We start from the raw sequence: 20,793 nt of genomic DNA, 5'->3' as shown, positions 1-20,793 counted from the left end.
GTGTTTAAGAGAGATTATAGTGTAAGTGTTACACTTGGAGAAGATAAAACCAGGCAGGTTTTAGTTTAAGCTAACACAAAGTAGGCATATTCCATCTCATCTCAACCAGTCGTGCCACCTGTCCGACTCAGATTTTAAGCGTACTTATGCTGTAGGTAGGCTTCCATGTGAAACTCAAAAAGCCCAAATATTTCTCGCCAACTCCTACTACGAAGGGAGTTATGGCCCCTTGTTGCCAATGGCAACGAAAGTGCCACGCCCACCTTGAAAAACACAAAAATCGTTATTACTCCGCAACTAGAAACGCTACAACATCCCAAATTGGTGTCCTGGAGTATTTTTTCATGCAGATTCTAAATCTGCAAACAGAATTTTTCTGTCATTAATATTTTCGGAATTATCTGTCAGTAACCCTTTATTTTAGGCCCTTTTTAAGACCCTTTGAAGTCAATGAGGGTCAAAATATTTTTTTTTTATTTTTGGGGTGTAGATGTCTTTTTGCATAGACTTAATCACATCAAAAAATAGGCTAGGTGTTTTTCTTTATTTCTGAGATATTACGTCATTTGTAGAGTCTTGTATATCGTAGTGCATATACATGTACTAATCACCTACATATACATACCGGTATGTATAAGTTCGATTACACATTCTGCCTGACAGAGAATATAAAGAGCGAGCCACAGAAACCTCAACCTGTACTCCAGATGCTAACAATTCAAGTTAGAAGCCCTAATTTACAGGTGTCTACAGTATTTCTAGATGTGAAATGCATGGAAAATAACTAGGCATAAGAGGTTTGCATTTTGCCTGTTCAGTTCAGATTCCTCTCGACGAACTCATTAAAACACTGACCAATCTTTGAAAGTGTTTCATCACTCAGTCTGTACCACCGTTTAGCCGCTGTGGTTGGGGTTGGATCAGGAACAACACAAAGTATATTCACAACTGGAACGTCAACTTCATACAAGGCACGTGGCCAATACAGAATACTATTGGAACCTTTCCGTTTATGCATGAAATTAACTCTTACATCACAGTATTCATCTGACCTAGCCAAAATGCACCCAACAAACCACTTGTCATCAAACACAGATGCAACATATTGCCCTGGTGTCAAATCATTCGGATCTGGATTGCTACTGCGTTCAGTACTTGACCCAACTTTCACACGGGTGCTAAGACTAGAACTATCCAGAGATAATCGTGACATCTTTAATTCGTAGTGTGACACAGGGACAAATCTGTGATGGCTCCTAGTGCCGGCCACAGTTTTAGCTGATGTCATCCTTGTCTCCAGCAACAGTCCATGTGCTGCAATATCCTTCTTTGAAACATACAACATTTTTATCCCTGCTATGTTTTCATCAGCCCACTTAAAAAGGGTCAACGGATCAAGGAGAGCATGGCCACATCCTTGATCCGTTGACCCTTTTTAAGTGGGCTGATGAAAACATAGCAGGGATAAAAATGTTGTATGTTTCAAAGAAGGATATTGCAGCACATGGACTGTTGCTGGAGACAAGGATGACATCAGCTAAAACTGTGGCCGGCACTAGGAGCCATCACAGATTTGTCCCTGTGTCACACTACGAATTAAAGATGTCACGATTATCTCTGGATAGTTCTAGTCTTAGCACCCGTGTGAAAGTTGGGTCAAGTACTGAACGCAGTAGCAATCCAGATCCGAATGATTTGACACCAGGGCAATATGTTGCATCTGTGTTTGATGACAAGTGGTTTGTTGGGTGCATTTTGGCTAGGTCAGATGAATACTGTGATGTAAGAGTTAATTTCATGCATAAACGGAAAGGTTCCAATAGTATTCTGTATTGGCCACGTGCCTTGTATGAAGTTGACGTTCCAGTTGTGAATATACTTTGTGTTGTTCCTGATCCAACCCCAACCACAGCGGCTAAACTGTGGTACAGACTGAGTGATGAAACACTTTCAAAGATTGGTCAGTGTTTTAATGAGTTCGTCGAGAGGAATCTGAACTGAACAGGCAAAATGCAAACCTCTTCTGCCTAGTTATTTTCCATGCATTTCACATCTAGAAATACTGTAGACACCTGTAAATTAGGGCTTCTAACTTGAATTGTTAGCATCTGGAGTACAGGTTGAGGTTTCTGTGGCTCGCTCTTTATATTCTCTGTCAGGCAGAATGTGTAATCGAACTTATACATACCGGTATGTATATGTAGGTGATTAGTACATGTATATGCACTACGATATACAAGACTCTACAAATGACGTAATATCTCAGAAATAAAGAAAAACACCAGCCTATTTTTTGATGTGATTAAGTCTATGCAAAAAGACATCTACACCCCAAAAATAAAATAAAAATATTTTGACCCTCATTGACTTCAAAGGGTCTTAAAAAGGGCCTAAAATAAAGGGTTACTGACAGATAATTCCGAAAATATTAATGACAGAAAAATTCTGTTTGCAGATTTAGAATCTGCATGAAAAAATACTCCAGGACACCAATTTGGGATGTTGTAGCGTTTCTAGTTGCGGAGTAATAACGATTTTTGTGTTTTTCAAGGTGCGCTTAAAATCTGAGTCGGACAGGTGGCACGACTGGTTGAGATGAGATGGAATATGCCAGTAATAAGTTTGCCCTTATGAGTGCCGCGGACGTTTCGTAACATCTAATACATACCGCATCTACAGGCCACCGGCGTTTCGGTACGTCTTTGACATCGTCTGTGCAATACTGCCCCTAACGATCTTTGATGAAACTAATCCTGGAATTTTCCTGGTATTGATTCAGTGAACCTTTGGCTAGATGTAACAGCAGTTTTGATTGGATGATGGACGAAACTGGCGCGTTTTTGAGCCAATGGAAAGTTGCAAAACAAATTGTAGTAGCCACGATCTTTCTAGTCATTCTGGAAAGAAAAGCTAAAATCCAGTACTAGTCTAGATAAAAGTGTAACTTTGACATGTTAAAGGTCAGAAGGAGAGCTCACAATTTCTGAAAAAACGCAGCCCTCTTCAAATTCAACTTCGGCCTGCACTGGCCTCCAACATTAGAGGTCAAGGCAAAACTCTGAAGCAAACTTTATTTTCAAATTTTTTGATTACAATCGCATTAAAACTGAATAATAAAACCAAAAAAGAGTTGGGGGTCATTCGGCTCTTTTCCGAGCAATTCCAATTTTTCTGTCCCACCCCGTGTTTCGCAACGTCCTTTAATAAACTGGCTTTCTGGGACCAAGCCGAACCACTTAGCCTAAAGTCCATTCTTAAATATTATGTCCGCATCGTTTCGGGTTCTGCAGGGCGAACTACAGGTCGGTCTTCCTTGAAATTTGGTTTTTGAGGCCACAAAAACCAAACAGATGTGTGTACCATTTCAATTTCCTATTAAAGGTATAACTGAGTGGCACCAACATGTTGGTTTAGAAGGTCTAAGTATGCATTAAGACAACAATTAATTTTTAAAAAATCGATTTCAAGCAATGTGGTTCGTTTTCTTTCAACTTTTATTCCCAAACCACGCCCATCCAATAAAAACGAAAATCTTCGGGAATCTTCGGGAATCTTCGGCGATGACGACAACAAAGGAAGACCGAGCACTCTCAGGAATATCATGGCGGACGGTGCAGTGTATTTGCATGTGAATAGTTTCTTGAGATATCATGCGAAATATCAATAGATGCGTTTTGTTCGGCTGTAGTGACACGGCCGATGCATCGAGTGCTCTTTCGAAGCATTCATTCCCGAAAAAAACAGCAATTCGACGTCAGTGGGTGAAGTTTGTACAAACAACGAGAGTGGACTTCGTGGATCCGAAACCGACCAACACTTCGTCCGTAGTGTGTTCAAAACACTTCACTGACGATTGTTTTGAAGTACCATGATAATTGTTTGCCCAGAACGAAAGTGGTTTTCAATAGAAGTAAGCATATTTTGATTCTGTAGCCCTGATAAATTCCTATTACGTAGACGCGGAGCAACTGCAGAATACCCGGGCCACTCTCTGTGCTAAATGATAGAAATGTGTACATAACGTACAGAGGGACAGAGTGTACATAATCATACTACTGTCCCGGCTATTCTGTAGTTATCGAAATGTTATTGTGTTGAATACTCAGGTGATGTGATGTGATATAGCCTACATATAAGCCAGGCCTGACATTGACATATTTAGCATATGCATAGGGCCTTGCACGCAGGCAGGCATGGTCTATCAGTCTTGTGTGATGTGTCGTATGACTTCGTTCAATGATTATGACATTTCAACTTGGCACTCAACTATTGTACCCATCAATGTAGTTTTTTAAAGACTACATAAGCATAAGCATACATAATTATGCCAAACTGACCGCTCACATTCACATGTTAATATGTTTCTACTTGTAGGCTAGACGCAAGGGCCCAACGCGCCGCGTAGCGGCAAAAAAGCGAAGCTGGCGAAACATTTATAACGGGTCACCGTCACTTATTATTGGACTTATAGCGCATTTACGGGGTTGCAACTATTTTGCTTTATAGTGTCACCAGGAAAGAAAAGCATGCGACCTAACGCCGATCTATTTGTATAAAGTGATAATTGGAAGGTATATAGTAGGAAATATCAATAAAATAATCATTCCATGTCGTCTTTTGAGGGCATTTTTGATTGTAAAAAATATATGTGTACGTCACCGTAGTCTCTGCAATGATAATTTTATCAGAGCAGTCTCGCGCAAGTAGAAGTTCTTTACCTATTAGTTCTTCACTTATTAGTCTCAACGTCTGGCGCAAAGCCAGACGTTTTCCATTACGATTTCACTACGATGTTTGACAAGAAGGAGCAGTGCGCGAGATATGCTAATGAGCAGACTTCCCTCGCTTGAGTTTCTGAAGAATGTTCCATATCGCGCTAAGCTCATCACTGCTGATTTATGACAGGCGTGCAACGGTAGGTATCTGCTCCCCAACTTCCACCCTTATACGGTACAATAAGTTACCATTTGATGGGAATGGGACAATGCCCTCACTGTGTATGGAGTCATAGGGATAAGAAGACATTATTCATTAGTGTTGGTACAAGTGATTTTGCCCAAAAAGCATGCGCATTCAAAAAACAAAATATGCAAGGTATCACACATGACCATGGCGACGTGCAGAAAGTGCACTGGCCAGTGCATACCTTATGGCTATGTACTAGTAAACATGGTAAACATGAACAACATCATTATTCATCGGCAGTTCATTTTACTCCGAGCTTTTCCTGAAACATATAGCCATGATGATAAGGCCTACCATGTACCATGACCAATAACAGCACTAGATCATGTAGATGTCAACAAGTTCACATGAACCGTATAATCCCGCATGGCGCATGTGGGGCATGCGTCTAAACCAAAGCCCCAAAATCACTTGTTTTGGTCTATTTCACTTGTGTTTCCCCCCTCTCCCAGTCCATAATACATTTACAGTTTACAATCCCCGATCATGGCCCAACAAAAGGTCATCGGTTGACTAAAGGAACACAACTGTTCAATGGATTTATAGTTGAATGCGATCAAACTACGTCTTTTCAATCGTGGATTGTAAATTTAACCCCATGGGCCTAGGGAAGGCCCTATAACAATACTTTCGACACAGTTATTATCTCCGCTGCCTCCACCATCCACCATGTTACACACAGTGCTCACTGCTGATTCTAAAATGCGCCACCTAGTCAAAACAGGACATATGTTCTTCTAGGAATAGATCTCTTTCCAATATTTCGTCATTCCACTATCGTCATCACCTCATCATACTTTCATTGACATTACAGGCACACATCCACAGAGCACTCTTCAAATCATCTACACAGTGGTTATCCAACTAGGATTATAAAGGTAATTTCTTAGCCCCGCACAGTGGGTTTCAGTCTTGATAAAGGGGCACTATTGCTAGCAGCTAGGTAGGCAAGATAAAGTTAGCCGAAGTAGCCGATAGGGGTCTCTCACCCCTCAAAGTCTGTCACAACTATTCAAGTTTGTACAAGGAATACATGCAGCGCTGACTCTAACAAGACCCAATGGGAATGTCGCACAGTCATCTGTCAAAAACAAGACCTATGTTGTAGTATGATCTCTTGCCAATATTTAATAATTGCACTATCGTCATCACCTCATCATACTTCATTGACATTACAGGCACAAATTGACATAGACCTGACCACTGTTGCAATCAACGACACAGTCGCTATCCAAGTAGCATTATAGAGGTAATTATCATTATCATACCTCATTAGCATGTGAACCAATCGCGTCGCGTCCTTTGCGATCACGGCAAAGCCTCATGGAATAATGTCTTTCACCGTTGAATAATTTTTCATATTCCATGCCTACAACTTCAATTTCTTCATTATTCCATGGCTAGAAGTTCAATACTAATATAATATCCAAGATAAAGTTACAAGAAGTAGTCAATAGGGGTCTCTCACCTCTCACTGTATGTCCATACTATTCACGCTTGTACGAGGAATACATTCAATGCTGAATCTAACAACACCCAGTGCCCTTACTCTGTATATTAGTCACTGGAAGATGGCCCATTTCACTCCTTGCTTCTACTTCACCTATAGTCTCATTGCAAACGCCTCACTTCTATGATATCACATTCACTTTCAGCTGTCATGCAACGCAACAACTGTGCTATCTGCCATCGCACATCAACGAAGAAGTGCAGCCGCCCACATTCCACCTCACGTCTGTCCGACCAGCTGCAATCCTCGAGGACGCCCCACTGTACCACGATTTCACTACGATGTTTGACAAGAAGGAGCAGTGCGCGAGATAGGCTAATGAGCAGACTTCCCTCGCTTGAGTTTCAGAAGAATGTTCCATATCGCGCTAAGCTGACCACTGCTGACCATGACAGGCGTGCATTGGACTGGTACAGGTTGGAACTGAACATTGAATATGCTGGTGGTGACGCTTTCTGATGAGAAGTTGGTCGTGACTGATGCAGTATCCTTGGACTTGTCCACACCATCGTTCAATCATTGCTCTCTGAGCTGCCTTGATTCTGCACTTACCCAAATACTAAGACCAAATGCCTGTTGACTGTGCTTTAAGAGAGACTGGCGCCATGCCTAGAGATATGACTGACCCCTATTGGCAAATTTGTATGACTTTATCTTGCCTACCTAGCTGCTGCCTATAGTCTCCCTTTAACTGCGGAACACTTCAAAGTCGATAAAATGCCATGTTCCACCTTTTAATGTGTTCAGACCGCCATTTTCAAAATAATCAAGTCAGGACACTGCCTTCTGGTCTCATAATAAATTTTGCTTTCCTCAATAATAACATTTCTTCTTCTTCAATGCTTTCATCATTCCAAACTTCTCCTCCTCTGACTTTTACAGGGGTACAGTCATGGCAATCAAAACCCAAATACTGAGACCAAATGCCTGTTGACTGTGCTTTAAGAGAGACTGGCGCCATGCCTAGTCTCTCTTAAAGCACAGTCAACAGACACCAACCCCCTCAGACTCAGAAACCACAAACGCCCAACCCTTCCTGCTACCTTAATACTTCTGGTTAGCTGGACTCCACTTCAATGAGAACAGTGGCAGGGACCAAGCCAAACTCGAGAATGGGGCAGAACAATTCAACGTTTTATTCCCCAAATTCAAGAAGGGAGGCTTTTCAGTGAAACGTGTTCTGACCAAGTGCACATTCAGTAAGTCTGTATTATTTTGTTCTAAAAAAATAGGCCAGGTGAAGGAATCTACGATGTTCCCCTGCGGATGAGTACCATTTCCAAAGTAATACTACAGGGTGGTCCATGAAAAGTGTCCCTAGCCAGTCTTTCAAGTGAATGGGGAAACGCTTCAAAACATCCTGTAATTAGAATGTGCTGGCAGTTTTCAAATGAACACATATATGTAATTTGAAATATTGACCAGCCCCTTTTCCTAGGTCACCGCTGAGTAATTGCTGTTCATCACCACAACAACTGTCTTTTTTCAGACTATGTGACTGAACTTCAGAAAGAGGTGTGCAGAATCATCCGAGCTGGAGAAATCTGTAAGAATGAAAAAACCCCACCCCCACTTTCCAGCGCCTTCGAACATCTGGATAAGCAGGAAGCCATCAACAGATACCGGAGTGGAAAACGCTACGTGGAGCATGTGGGGAAATAACTTGTGTTGGACTTCTAGATTCCTGTGTAAACTGTATGTGGTGGGAGCCAATTTGGTTTGACAATCATCAAGTTGAAGCTATCACAAATTGCATGCCCGACCTTGGGCCTAGTCATCCTTGATTTTGTACAGGTCCTGTTTAACAAACATAACATCACCAGTATTGGCATTTTATATGAGCAATGTATTTAAAATTTGAAACTTTAAAATTTTGTACAGATTAACAAATACATGCAACTGAACACAATTTTTCTTGTTCGTCAATGTCATTGTACTTCATAGTCCCTATAGTCAGTGTCTAGTCAGAGTCCCCGTGATGAAAACCTTTGAATTCAGCATCCTCCTCGAGTCCGGGGGCATGAACTGTGCCCTTGTCCGACTCACTGCACATGATGGCAAAACCACACGGACATCCCGCCCCAGAAACCCCCAACACCACCTCGCTAACTGTCTGTAGCTTATGTGCCGCATCCTCTTCTCATACGGCCCATCATATTCTGCCCGACCATACTGCTGTCTGTATTGAAGCCAGGCCACCTGCAGGTCATGATGGTCCAGGCAAACTGACATGAATCCTGGGTGTTGGATGATACATGTCGTCCCCTCGGCCTCTATCTCTGCCATCTTGTCTTGGACCCTTTGGATCTCGTGGCAGCACGTACCCTGTACATTCATCCTCTTTTTGCTGGATCTGGCAGTTGTCGCAGTGGCACCTGAAATGATAGCAATATAGACATGTATTTATCATATCAGTGACAGTGACATTGTAGTCATGAGATTAATAAGCAGTGTCATGGTAGCAGTACATGGTCGACCTTATTCACGAAGTAAGTCCACGCAACGTTAATAAGAGTACACAAATCTTTTGTGAGTTGGGATTGAACAAAAGGACACCCGCAAACGGACAATAGCTCATGCACTGCGTAAAGTCATGAGGCCTTTGTGAATATGGTCCCTAGTATACGGTACCGGTAGATAGTTGGCGATGGTACTGGAAGGTAGGTAGGCTCTTCATTTATAGTGTTCAGTGGGTGACAGTGCTTGAAAATAATGGTGTCTAGATAAAACAATAAAACTGTAATATTCCATACCAGTCAAGATTATCTCGCCTCGTTGTCCGCTGTTCTTCTTCTGCTACTACAGCTGCCTGCGCCTGTACATGCTGATGCCTGATGCTGTACTTCCACTTGTTCAGGTACGGGTTCAAACATGTAGGGTTCTATCGGTCCAGGAACTGGCTCTGGATCCCCATTATCGCCGAATAACTCATCATCATCACCACTATCGTAATCGGCAGCAAGAAATTGGCTGAGAGCAGACGATGAAGTACTGCAATCGCTACAAATTGATGAAGAATTGCTTTCGCTGTACGCATTCGCCATGTTTGTTTGGTTCTGATATTCCTGAGATGCCTGAGATGACGTCACTTCCTGTCTGGCCGACGAGTGATTTTCGTTTTCGCAGGTGGCGGGATTTACAATTTACAAAAGCTGATTATGCTGAACCTGCTAAATCAATCATGTTGGAATATCAGTGAATACCTTATTTAGTTAGTAAACTTGCCATTTTATAAAAAGAATGGTTTAGAGAAATCAAAAGCCGTTATATCTTTAATAAGGAAGATATCGTTTCAACTACTTGTAGCGCGGAAGAAAGCTCCTATTGTTTCAGAAACCTCCCTATACTTGTATGTATCCCCTCTTCAAAACTACTTCATCCAGCTGAGGCGTTACCATCTCAGACGCAAATAATCACACAATACATGTACATGTATAACAGAAAATCCCTTATAGCGAACTACTTGTACACCACCAAAATTTATGTTCGGGGACGTTATATTTCTGCCGATTTTGCGAGTAACAAAGGGTTTGGAAAAAGCAATAAAAAGAAAAATTATGGTTTCAAAAATCGTGAGACAACATAAAAATTGTTGACAAAATTATTTATTAATTTTCCAGAATCTTAAAAGAGGCGCGAAATTTTACACGTTTTCGGTATTTCTGACCTGTCAGTCAGTAAATCTTCATGAGCATTATCTTGCAGTAAAATGAAGTTCGTCATCCTACTGGTCCTGTGCGTTGTCATTTGCAGTGTTGCTGCTGAAAGAACCGCCAAGAGAGAGGAGGATGTGACCCAAGACGAGATAGAAGCAGAGGTCACCAAGAGGGATTCGTGGTCGAATTTGCTTAAGAAGCAGGATACGTATTATCGTGACGCGTTTCTGGGTTAGAGAGAAGGTATCCACCGTCTTCCTTTGTAATGGCTATTCTAAATTCCATCTAAAGAAATAAAATCATTATTGAGTTGACGTAATCGTTTTCGTGAGCTAGTCTATTTCGTGTGACAGTGATGACAGTCATTGTGAAAACCCACGGTCCTCCCATGGGCATGGTCCTCGGTGCGATGTCATATTGAATAAGTTCAGTAATAAAAAGATTTCCTGCACGGTGAAAGCGGTAACCTCCTTGCAGCTCATTGGGTGAGTTCACAACTCAGCTTACACACTGTGTTATGTGTCAGTGTAACAGATATGTTAACATTATGTTAACCCAGACACCTAAAATTGAGGTTCAGGTTAACATCCTGTTTATCATGGTGTTGACATCATCTTGCTTCTTTCAATGACATACCACTGGGTTAGTTCACACCGCTGATTAAATCAGGTGTTAGGTGTAAGTGTAACATATTTGTAGCAGATATGTAACGCTAATATGGAATATGAACTCATTGGTGTTACGTGTGTGTTAGTATTGGTGTTGGAGTAACTTGTCGGCTTACACCAACGATTTCTTGTGCTCAAATGTGAGGGGGGTGGGATAATAACCATTAGATCCATCATAGTGAAGAGAGTGATGAAACTCTCAACCGGCGCAAGGTAAACATCGAGAACCAAATCAGTAAATGGCTTCGAAAATGGAATGCCGGACGGGAATCCCTGCACTTGCGTCACCATATTCCAAACTAAACCGAAATGGATCGGCAACACTTCATTCATTTGATTTGCATACCGTACTGTAGGAGGCATGCATTTTATATCTCTAGTCCTCGATTATTACCTTGGGAGTTTCATCACTTATTTAAATATTCTAATAAACAACTATGGATTCATTAGCCTTAAACTGACAAAAAATGAAGTACATGTATGAAGATAGCAGCTCGGAGAGCATCTGTGACCATACCGCATGCATCGGTGACCAAAGCCTATCGCTTCGGCGATCCCTAAATGGCGACACGATCCTTGATGAGCGCGACAACTGTGAACTTGTGAAAAACTAGCTGACGTACTTTGTAGAAGTATTTCACTCAAATAAACAAACACAATCTTAATACAATTTATGAACACGAGATGAGAGTTTTAGACATCACGTTTTAAAAAGGTGTCTCCCTATGTATTTCGTCAAAATGTGCACCAATGTAGGCAACAGCTGAGAGATAATTACGCGAATAGTTCCCATGTATCCTATGCTTTTGTACAAGGCCTTTACATCAGAGTTACATGACAGGTACAGCCGAAACTATGTGTCACCTCAGAGCGAGTGTGTGACGGCTTGGGCAAATTATATGAGTCATACTATAAGGAAAATGACCAACCATATTGTCGTGTTCACATGGTCACATCCTGTCTTCGTGTCTTCGGCGACCCTTAAGATGGGTCCGGCCCAGGTGGAGTTGGTGCAGTTGGCGCCGCACGATTGTAAAATATTAATAATCATTGTTGTAATTCGGTCAATAAACGTCGTTTTAACGAGTAATAAACGGACAAGACAAGTTAACGCAAAGCCGAGTTCGACATTAAATTCTTCCAACGGTGATAACGCGACAGCTTTTCCAATCTAGTGCACGAACTTTTCCAAAAACGAACTTTGAAACGGTCACCTAAACGAACCCACGCCGAATTTTCCTGAAAATCTATGGAACGCCATAGCCGTAATAATTCGACATCAACCCTGAACGTTTGCTAGGATGGCTACTGGCACCATAACAGTGGACCCAAAGACCCCCAAAGAGGCCAAAAAGGCCACGGCTAACGTTAAACGAACTCTTACCTGTCTGTCGAAGGAGGCGGACTCCCTCCTTGCAAAACCAGGAGGACTACCGGAGGACGAATTTAGAGATCTCGCAACGAAACTACGTGAACATTTAGATACTGCTAGAACAATCAATAATATCGTGATAACATACCAAAGGTCATATAAACGTTGGCCATATGTCTCGATTCGTTGAAACGCTACAGAACTTTTCGACTCATTTCGAATCCTTGGGCATGACATCCGACCTCAGTGGGCGTGTCATGCTGACACAACTTCGTCGCAAACTACCTGAAGAGCACCACATCGCCTTCCTCAAAGCAGTACAGGAAGGAAAGGCAAATGACACTATCACTGGTTTACAAGACTGGTTGCATGACCAGCTCATGGTCCTAAGGAAGGCACGGCCACCCCCACCCACTCAGGATCATCAGTCACGTTCACACAAAACTGATTCATCATCATCGAAATCGTCAAATTCGAAAACCACCAACCACGCGGCCATGACCAAGACTTCCCCTGCTGCTACAGGTGGTGCTGCTCATACCGGTTCACATGAGCAGGGAAAGAGGAAGTGTCCGCTACACTCGCAAACATCGAACCATTTCATTAAGGGATGTAAAAAATTGTCACATGTTGAGTACTTATTCGGCCGCGCACTTATTTAACCGAGTTTTCCAGGAACCCGCACGGGCGCTTTGAAATTGATCATAGTTCGTCTGAACATACTCCCCCCTAAGGGACTTCCTAGACCCTTATCTGGTCCATAGCTAGGGGACACAATCTCGTAATGGGGCGTTTCAGAATCTTTCCACCGGTTTCCACGTCGACGACTCTGGTCCGACCATCACTGCCTGGGTAAACTTGCATCACACGGCCAAGAGGCCAACGACCTTTTGGGTTTGTCTGAACTACCACTAGAACGATGTCATCTATCTCTAAGCTACGTTGTGGAGTCAGCCATTTTTGACGTTGCTGTAAGAGTGTCACATATTCCTTCATCCAACGCCGCCACACTTTCTGGACTAAATCCTGGACAAAGCGCCATCGAAGACGCGGGTTGAAGGCGATCTCAGCGGGAATCTCAGGGGACAACTGACCACCAGCTTGGCCATGTAAGAAATGATTAGGTGTCAAGACTTCATCCTCTGGGTCGTTTCCACAATACACAATAGGACGGGAGTTCAGCAGACCTTCAACCTCAATCACAGCAGTTAACAGTTCCTCGTCAGTTACCTGAGCCTCTCCCAAGATTGCCTTCAACGACTGCTTAGCACACTTCACCATTGCCTCAAACACTCCTCCATGGTGTGAGCCTAACGGGGGGTTAAAACGCCACTTAATGCCAAGGCTGGAGGCCTTCTCCAAAATCTTCACCTCACTCATCTCGGAAATCAGTTCTCCCAGGTACCGCTCAGCTCCCACAAAATTACTGCCATTATCGGATACTACCTCTTGAGGGACACCACGCCGCGCTGTCATTCTGGAGAAAGCATTCAGAAAACTCTGGGTATCCAAGCCATATGCAACTTCTAGGTGTACAGCACGTGAACACAAACATGTAAATAAGCAAATGTACCTCTTTCCACGGGTGTTGCGGGTCAGCTTCACTCCAAATGGTCCGGCGTAATCGATCCCACACCTTGCAAAGGCTCTTAATGGAATTGTAACTCGGTAATCGGGCAGTGCTGCCATCATCTGTTCACCTACCCTCTTCTTCCTGATTTTGCATATGATGCAGGACCTCTTGAAACGCTTGATCTCCTCTCGGCCTCTTAGGATCCAAAAACGTTGACGTGTCTCTGCTAACAGTGCATTAACCCCTTTCGAGTGGCGGTGTTGATTGTGGAAGTGTCGTATCAGCAGGGTACAGAGATGGTTCTTTCCTGGAATGATAAGAGGATGTTTAGCGTCATATGGCAAATTTGATCTATTCAGTCTACCGCCAACTCTCAACAGACCATCAGCATCTAAAAAAGGGGACAACGACCTCATACTTAGCACTGTTTTTCCTGCTTTCACAGAGGATACTGTAGTTTCTAACATACTCTGAAGGTGTCGTACCCAATACATCTCAGCAGCTCGAACTTCATCAGCTTCTAAACTGGGTGCCGCAGGTTTTCTGCCTGTCACCAGACGTCGCCAACGTAACACCCACGCTGTTACTCTCACCGTCTTCGACCAGGTAGAAAAACGAGTAGACTCAAAGATGGTGTTGTTGACCGGGTCTGTACTTCCAGTGACATGAGCACAGGCAATATCTGTTTTCTTGACCTCTTCTTGGGCTTTGGCTGTCAACTGACGATCAAATGTTGCCTGGGGTCCTAGCGATGGCCAGCTGTCTCTCCCCCCATACAGAAACTGAGGGCCTTCTGTCCATACACTCTTATCTGACATGCTGGTCATACTGCTTCCTCGGGTGGCTAAATCGGCAGGATTCTGTTCTCCAGGGACATGATGCCATTGAGACGGGAGCGTTTTCTGTTGTATCTCTGAGACTCGGTGGGCGATGAACGGCTTGTACTGTCGGGTTTGACCATGGATCCAGTGGATTACATCGAGGCTGTCAGACCAAAATATTACATCCTTCACGGCCATCTTTAATGTCTCAACTACTCTTAGTGCCAATCGTAATCCTAACATTGCTGCCATTAACTCCAATCTGGGAATGCTGATAACCTTCAAAGGAGCTACCCTGGCTTTGGCTAATACTAAGCGGATACAAACTTGACTGTCATCATACTCACTCCTCAAGTATACAGCTGCTGCATACGCTCTAGTTGAAGCATCGACGAAGACATGAAGTTGAACATCTCTGCAACCTGGTTCAAAACACCAACGGGGGACGCTAAATCTTGATACTTGAGGTAACTCTGAGATCCACTGATCCACTTGCTCTTCCAATGCCTTTGGGAATCGCTCATCCCATCCTAAGCCTAGGATCCAAGCCTCCTGCTGCAGTATCTTGGCTCTGATTACAAACGGGGCAAGAAGTTGGAGTGGGTCGAAAAGCCTGGCAATCTTTCCAAGGAGAGTGCGCTTGGTGACAACTGTAGCTTCCACTGGAGTGTACTCAAACCCAAGGGTATCAGAACCAGCATCCCACTTTACTCCCAATGTCTTCATACAGGGCAGCTCTTCAGTCTCAAAGTTCACACCTGCTACACGGTCCTCCTCTGCTACACCATCTAACACATCTAGGTGGTTACTACACCACTTCCTGATCTCAAACCCCGCTTCATGGAACATCTGGGTTAACTCAATTCTCAGGGCAATCCCACTGGATACACTTCCAGTCGAGTCAATATCATCGTCCATGTATAGGGAGGATTTACATGAAGCTGCTGCGAGGGGAAATTTCTCCTTGTTCTCCTGAGCATGTGCATGCACAAAAAACTGGGCCAAAAAGGGGGAAGCTCTATCTCCGAATGTCAAACGGGCAGCTCTTAACTCTTGTAACGGCTTCTGACTGCCTAATTCCCTAAATAAAATCCTGTGCAGCATCCGGTCCTCTTCGCGTAAAACTACCTGGGGAAACATTTCACGCACATCTCCGACCAAAGCTACTGCACCTTTCCGGAAACCAACCAAAATGTCTATTATGTCGTGCTGGAGTTTAGGGCCCGCTAACATGGTGTCGTTCAGGGACAAGTTCTGGTATTTGGCAGCTGAATCTAGGACAATTCTAACCTTAGTGTTGCTTCTGTCTTCTCGTATGACGGGGAAGTGGGGCAGATACCAGCATGGTGCTTCTGGGTTGGTTTCTGGACACGTCTCGATGTAACCCTTCTCGCGATTCTGCTCCATTATCTCATTGTAGCGGGTCATCAGTTCTGGCTTCTTCACCAAGGTTCTTTCAAGCGAGAAGAATCGTCTTTCAGCCATGGAACGGTTGTTAGGTAACTGCGGTGCGTCTTCTCTCCATGGGATGCCAATCTCATACCGGTCTCCTACATAACGCCTGGTACTCCGAGCTTTCTCCATGGCTATCTTTTCCTCGGGGCTGAAGCACTGGGACGGTACTGGGGTATTAACATCCAGATTCCACAATCGTCGCATGTCTTCCTCCAACTGGCCTATATCAGGAGAGCTGTTAACATGGTACAGATGAGCTAAGTTAGACGCACAATGCTGGCACGTTGAGTGTTGACCAAGGGATCCTATGCACGTCCATCCTAAAGGGGTACGACGGGCGATTGGATCACCAGGAAGACCTACCACCTCCTCCAACGACATAGTAAGCTCGGGATGGTCCGCACCAATCAAAAGGTCAATCTTCTTAGGCTCTGAGCACTTGGGGAACTTGATATCACGTAGATGATCCCATTCTGCCTGGTACCTGTTCCAATTAGGAATGAAAAGATTGTTACAGAAATTATCTAAGGTTCTAGCACCAATCCGTCGTTTAAGGCTGCCGTCTAGACTTTCAATGGATAAGGCTGCAAGACCACTATCTACAGACTTCCCGCGGTTCATCAAGGTGGAAATTGTTAGCTTGTTCCCAACTACTGGAAGTTCTAGCTTTTCAGCAATACTTGTTCGTATATAGGTGCTGTCGGAACCCTCATCTAGTAGTGCATTTACACGCAACTTACGGTTGCCCTCTCCTTGGACAAAAACAGGAATGATTCTTAACCCAATCCGCGTTGGCTTCACCACCCCATCCTCCGACAGCCCAAAATAACTCTCTGTGTTCGAGCTGGAGGGCAGATCAGTAGTCACCGATGTTGAAGCTAAGGTTGATTTTCTAACGAGAGGATGCAAAGTGGTATGATGGGTCTTGGGGCATTCATCAATTGAGCATCGTTTAACAGGCATCGGACAGGAGGCGCCAACATGCGAGTCCTCCAAGCAGCGATAACATAAACGTTTTTCTTTAGCAATCATCCATCGTTCATTAGGGGTGGCTTGCTTCCACTTCTTACAATACGGAACTGAATGTCCAGCCTGGCAAATAGGACAAACTCTAGGTTTACCGGATGACGTAGCTCCTACAGCATTTGAAGTCGCTTTTGCTCTTGCCTTATTTCGATTGGAAGTTGGACGCTTCTCATTCTCACTTGTGTTGGAGGTCACATGACTTGACGCCTGCTGTTTCCCACTAGCCCTCTTTCCTGACGTCGCAGCAGTTTTCTTCAGCTCCACTAACTCCAGGCGAAGGTTCACTTGTCTGTCTAACCAGTCTGCAAAGGCTGCCAATCCTTCCTCATCTTTGCTGGATCTAGAGTTATGATACAATATCAGGAGCGAATCAGGGATTTTCTGGATCACCATGGTATATAGTGTTGAGACACCAGACAATTCTTGTAATCTATCAGAGTCGGCTAACTTGGTAACTAAATCACAAAGACGATTAGCTAACTCTTCTAACTTTGGTAGATTCTCTTCCCGGATAGCTGGGAAGCTCGTTACGGCATCAAGATAGCGTTGTAACAATCGACGATGACCGCCGTATCTCTGGTGTAATTTCAACAATGCAACTTGATATTGTTGATCTGTATACCCTAGACGTTCTACTAGGCATTTAGCTCGCCCAGTAAGAGCGTTTTTCAACATCATCATCTTGTGTCTAGCTGGGACCTTTGCTTGGTGTACAAAAATATCAAATTGAGCCCGCCAGTCCTCATACTGTTCTGCCTCACCAGCAAATTTCGGGAGCTTGGGTTTGGCCATGCCTTGAAAAAACCTATGTAACTCACCAGAGTTTCCCGTCTTATCATCAGGGCTTTCCAATGAACTTACAGCTTTCCAAGAATGGGACGTATCTAACTGCCGACCCTCTAGACGCTTAAGCACTCCTTGCAACGGAGACTCTCCTCTTGTTGCCAACTTATCTATTATCTTCGGCGTGGAGGTCGCCACAGGTGTGGTTGGGTCTAAAGACGTTTCTCTCTTAGGCTCCTTCTGCAATGGCAAGTTAAAACGTAATTTTTCAGGTTTTACAAAATCATGAGGCTCTGACCTTTCAGCTTTTTTCCACAACTTTGCTTTTAGCTCGTACCGATCTGCGGCATCTTGTTGCCTCTCAAGAGCTAACCAACGTTGCATTTCTAACACTTGACTCTCTTGAGAATGACGCACCTTTTCCTGTTTTACTCGAAACTCCGCCACCACAGCCTCAATCTCAGCCTCTCTTGACTTAAATGATAACTGATCATCCTCCCTCGCTGGCGGCTCTTCATCTGGGAGTTGTGGTTTCTCACCAGACTGTTTACCGATTACCTGATCACCAATCACTGATACTGGTCTTACTCCTGGGACATCATCAGGTCTCTCAACCGGTAACTGAACACGTCCAGGGTTAACAAGAGGTTCTCTGACCACTAACTCTGGTTTTACCTCTACTTGTTGACCATCTATTGCAGCTTCCTCGACTCTGTCTTCCACAGGTTCGGCCGGCTGGTCCCTATCACCTGGATTCTCCGGGGATTGATCAGCGGCTGCTCGCTCTGGTTCGTCGTCCACTACCACCAGGTTGGCTTCTTCGTCTTCTTCTTCTTCCACGGCTTCGTCGAAGGTAAACTCTGAACTAAAACCCGAGAAAGAACCTGCAATAGATGGATCATCATTTTTACGGGATTCAAGATAATCAATGATCTTATCTTCAGTAGTTTCCACTCTAATTCTGAGCAAACCCAGCCAATCTGAGAGAGACTGCATCTCTGACGGATCCTGGCACACGGCCAATGAGTGTTTGACGAGTGCTTCACATTCACTCCACTTTTGGAGCATACGCTCTCTTATTCTGACTATTATGGCCCGTCGGCCCTCATTTGTAATGATCTCGGTGGTCCGGGCCACATCTCTCTCGATCGAATGCTTAAAGGCATCTCTCTCTACAGCCAGCCTACTTGCGTCTAAGGACCTCTGTGTGCGCCCTTTTTCTTCTGTGCCAGCGTTCAATTCATAGTCTGCCAAATGGGCGGGTGGTCTTCTAGTGCGTCCCGATTTTCTAACTTGCTGAGACATCTGTAACTTCAATTATTTCAAACTTAACTATGGTTATATCAAATCCGGTCGGAGAGACCAAAATGTTGTCACCAAGCAATTATAAATGGTAAAAACTGTTACCTGGTGCAACTCGACTTTTTGTTTCTTGATCTGGCTGCTGCTGAAGTCTGGACCCTTTCGCGAACTGCTGGCCAGGTTGAATTCACGAACAGCTGGGCTGGTTGTGTCACCTTCACGAACAGCTTGGTATCGATATTTCGACGGTTATTTTTCCTCACCGTCGATTCGAAGGTCTCTCGTTTACAACCTTTGTTGCAGACAAGGGCTATTATATTAGTTTAAATTTAAAGTCCAATGGACTATACTAATGTTCATATATTTATGAAGGCTCTTAACTATTTGAGCACTTGACGACTAACAGGACGTACAATACAATTAAAAAGCTCTTAACTATGAGCATATTTAACTGAATGAAGAAACTATTTTTGGCTTATTCTAGTGTTCTTTTACTAAGGAGACTTACTCCTGAATATATATATATCTTTGTGGCCACACCCAACGAAATAATACTCGGTTGGGTGTGGTTTTTAGACAAACGAATTTACAGAACCGCGCTGCCGGCAGGCTTATTGATCTGTTTATAATGAAGCGTATTTATTCCACCAAACATCCCAGAACCATTGGCAACTAGGAGTGGCAGATATAGAAGAATGAAGATTCACGTTACCGGGGCATGTCTATGGTCCGGACTACACTCCCCTTCATTCAGACGCTCATCGTTTTCTTGGGTTTGGAGAGAGACAGAACTTGGCTTGGGTCCGTTGGGAGGGGCACCACTTCTTCTAAAAACTTGGTCGGAAGTTCGGAAACTGGATCACTCGGCTCTCATCTAGTCGTGCTAACTAAACTCGCTGCTTGTAGTGTTGAAAGATTCACCGGCTTCTTGACGAAAACTGTACTATTCAGGAGAGATGAGAAAACACGTCCTGCTCCTCCAAACCCGATGCCGCCTCCGATCCGCTAGCCTCGTTTTCGCTCAGACATCAACAACTAGTAGTCTTACGCAACTTGTCACATGTTGAGTACTTATTCGGCCGCGCACTTATTTAACCGAGTTTTCCAGGAACCCGCACGGGCGCTTTGAAATTGATCATAGTTCGTCTGAACACCTGGTACAGGGACAGAAGAAAACTTTAGTCAGAATCTTGCTCGACACAGGTAGTCAAGCATCACTTATTCGTGAAGGAATAGTCCCGATGCAGGGCAAGCCTTGTATGCAAAACTTTAACCTTACCACTGTCGGTGGCAACACCGTAAATTGCGAATTACGCGTCGTTAAGTGTACGATTAAGAATCTTGAAGGAACATTCAGTCGAAGCGTACACCTCACTGAGATGAAGAAACCGTGTGGCAATGTTCCCATACTCTCTAAGAGCCAACTGGAGAGCTACCCGCATCTGAAGTCTGTTGATATTGTGGGGACTGCCAGTGATGCCATCGATGTGCTGCTGGGTGTTGACAATGGAGATTTGTTGACGCCTGCGGAAAAGATATCTGGTCCTACTGAAAACGACCCCATTGCTGCACGATGTCCCCTGGGGTGGTATGTGCAGGGTGGATCTAGCCCTGCAGGGGAAATACGTACTAATGCCGTCACAATCTTTACGCTAGTTACTG

General features: G+C 43.9%; 1 protein-coding gene across 1 annotated transcript; it reads right to left on the bottom strand.

The window, feature by feature from the left end:
• Positions 1-12,912: 12,912 nt before the first annotated feature.
• LOC135500962 (uncharacterized) lies at positions 12,913-19,134 on the bottom strand. Its single transcript, XM_064792679.1, has one exon. The coding sequence runs from the start codon at positions 19,132-19,134 to the stop codon at positions 12,913-12,915; it is 6,222 nt and encodes a 2,073-aa protein (XP_064648749.1).
• Positions 19,135-20,793: the final 1,659 nt, after the last annotated feature.

Source organism: Lineus longissimus, chromosome 17 (assembly GCF_910592395.1).
Source record: "Lineus longissimus chromosome 17, tnLinLong1.2, whole genome shotgun sequence".
Classification (NCBI taxonomy): domain Eukaryota; kingdom Metazoa; phylum Nemertea; class Pilidiophora; order Heteronemertea; family Lineidae; genus Lineus; species Lineus longissimus.
The sequence above is the reverse complement of the archived record's forward strand: the minus strand, read 5'-3'. Positions and strand labels throughout refer to the sequence as shown.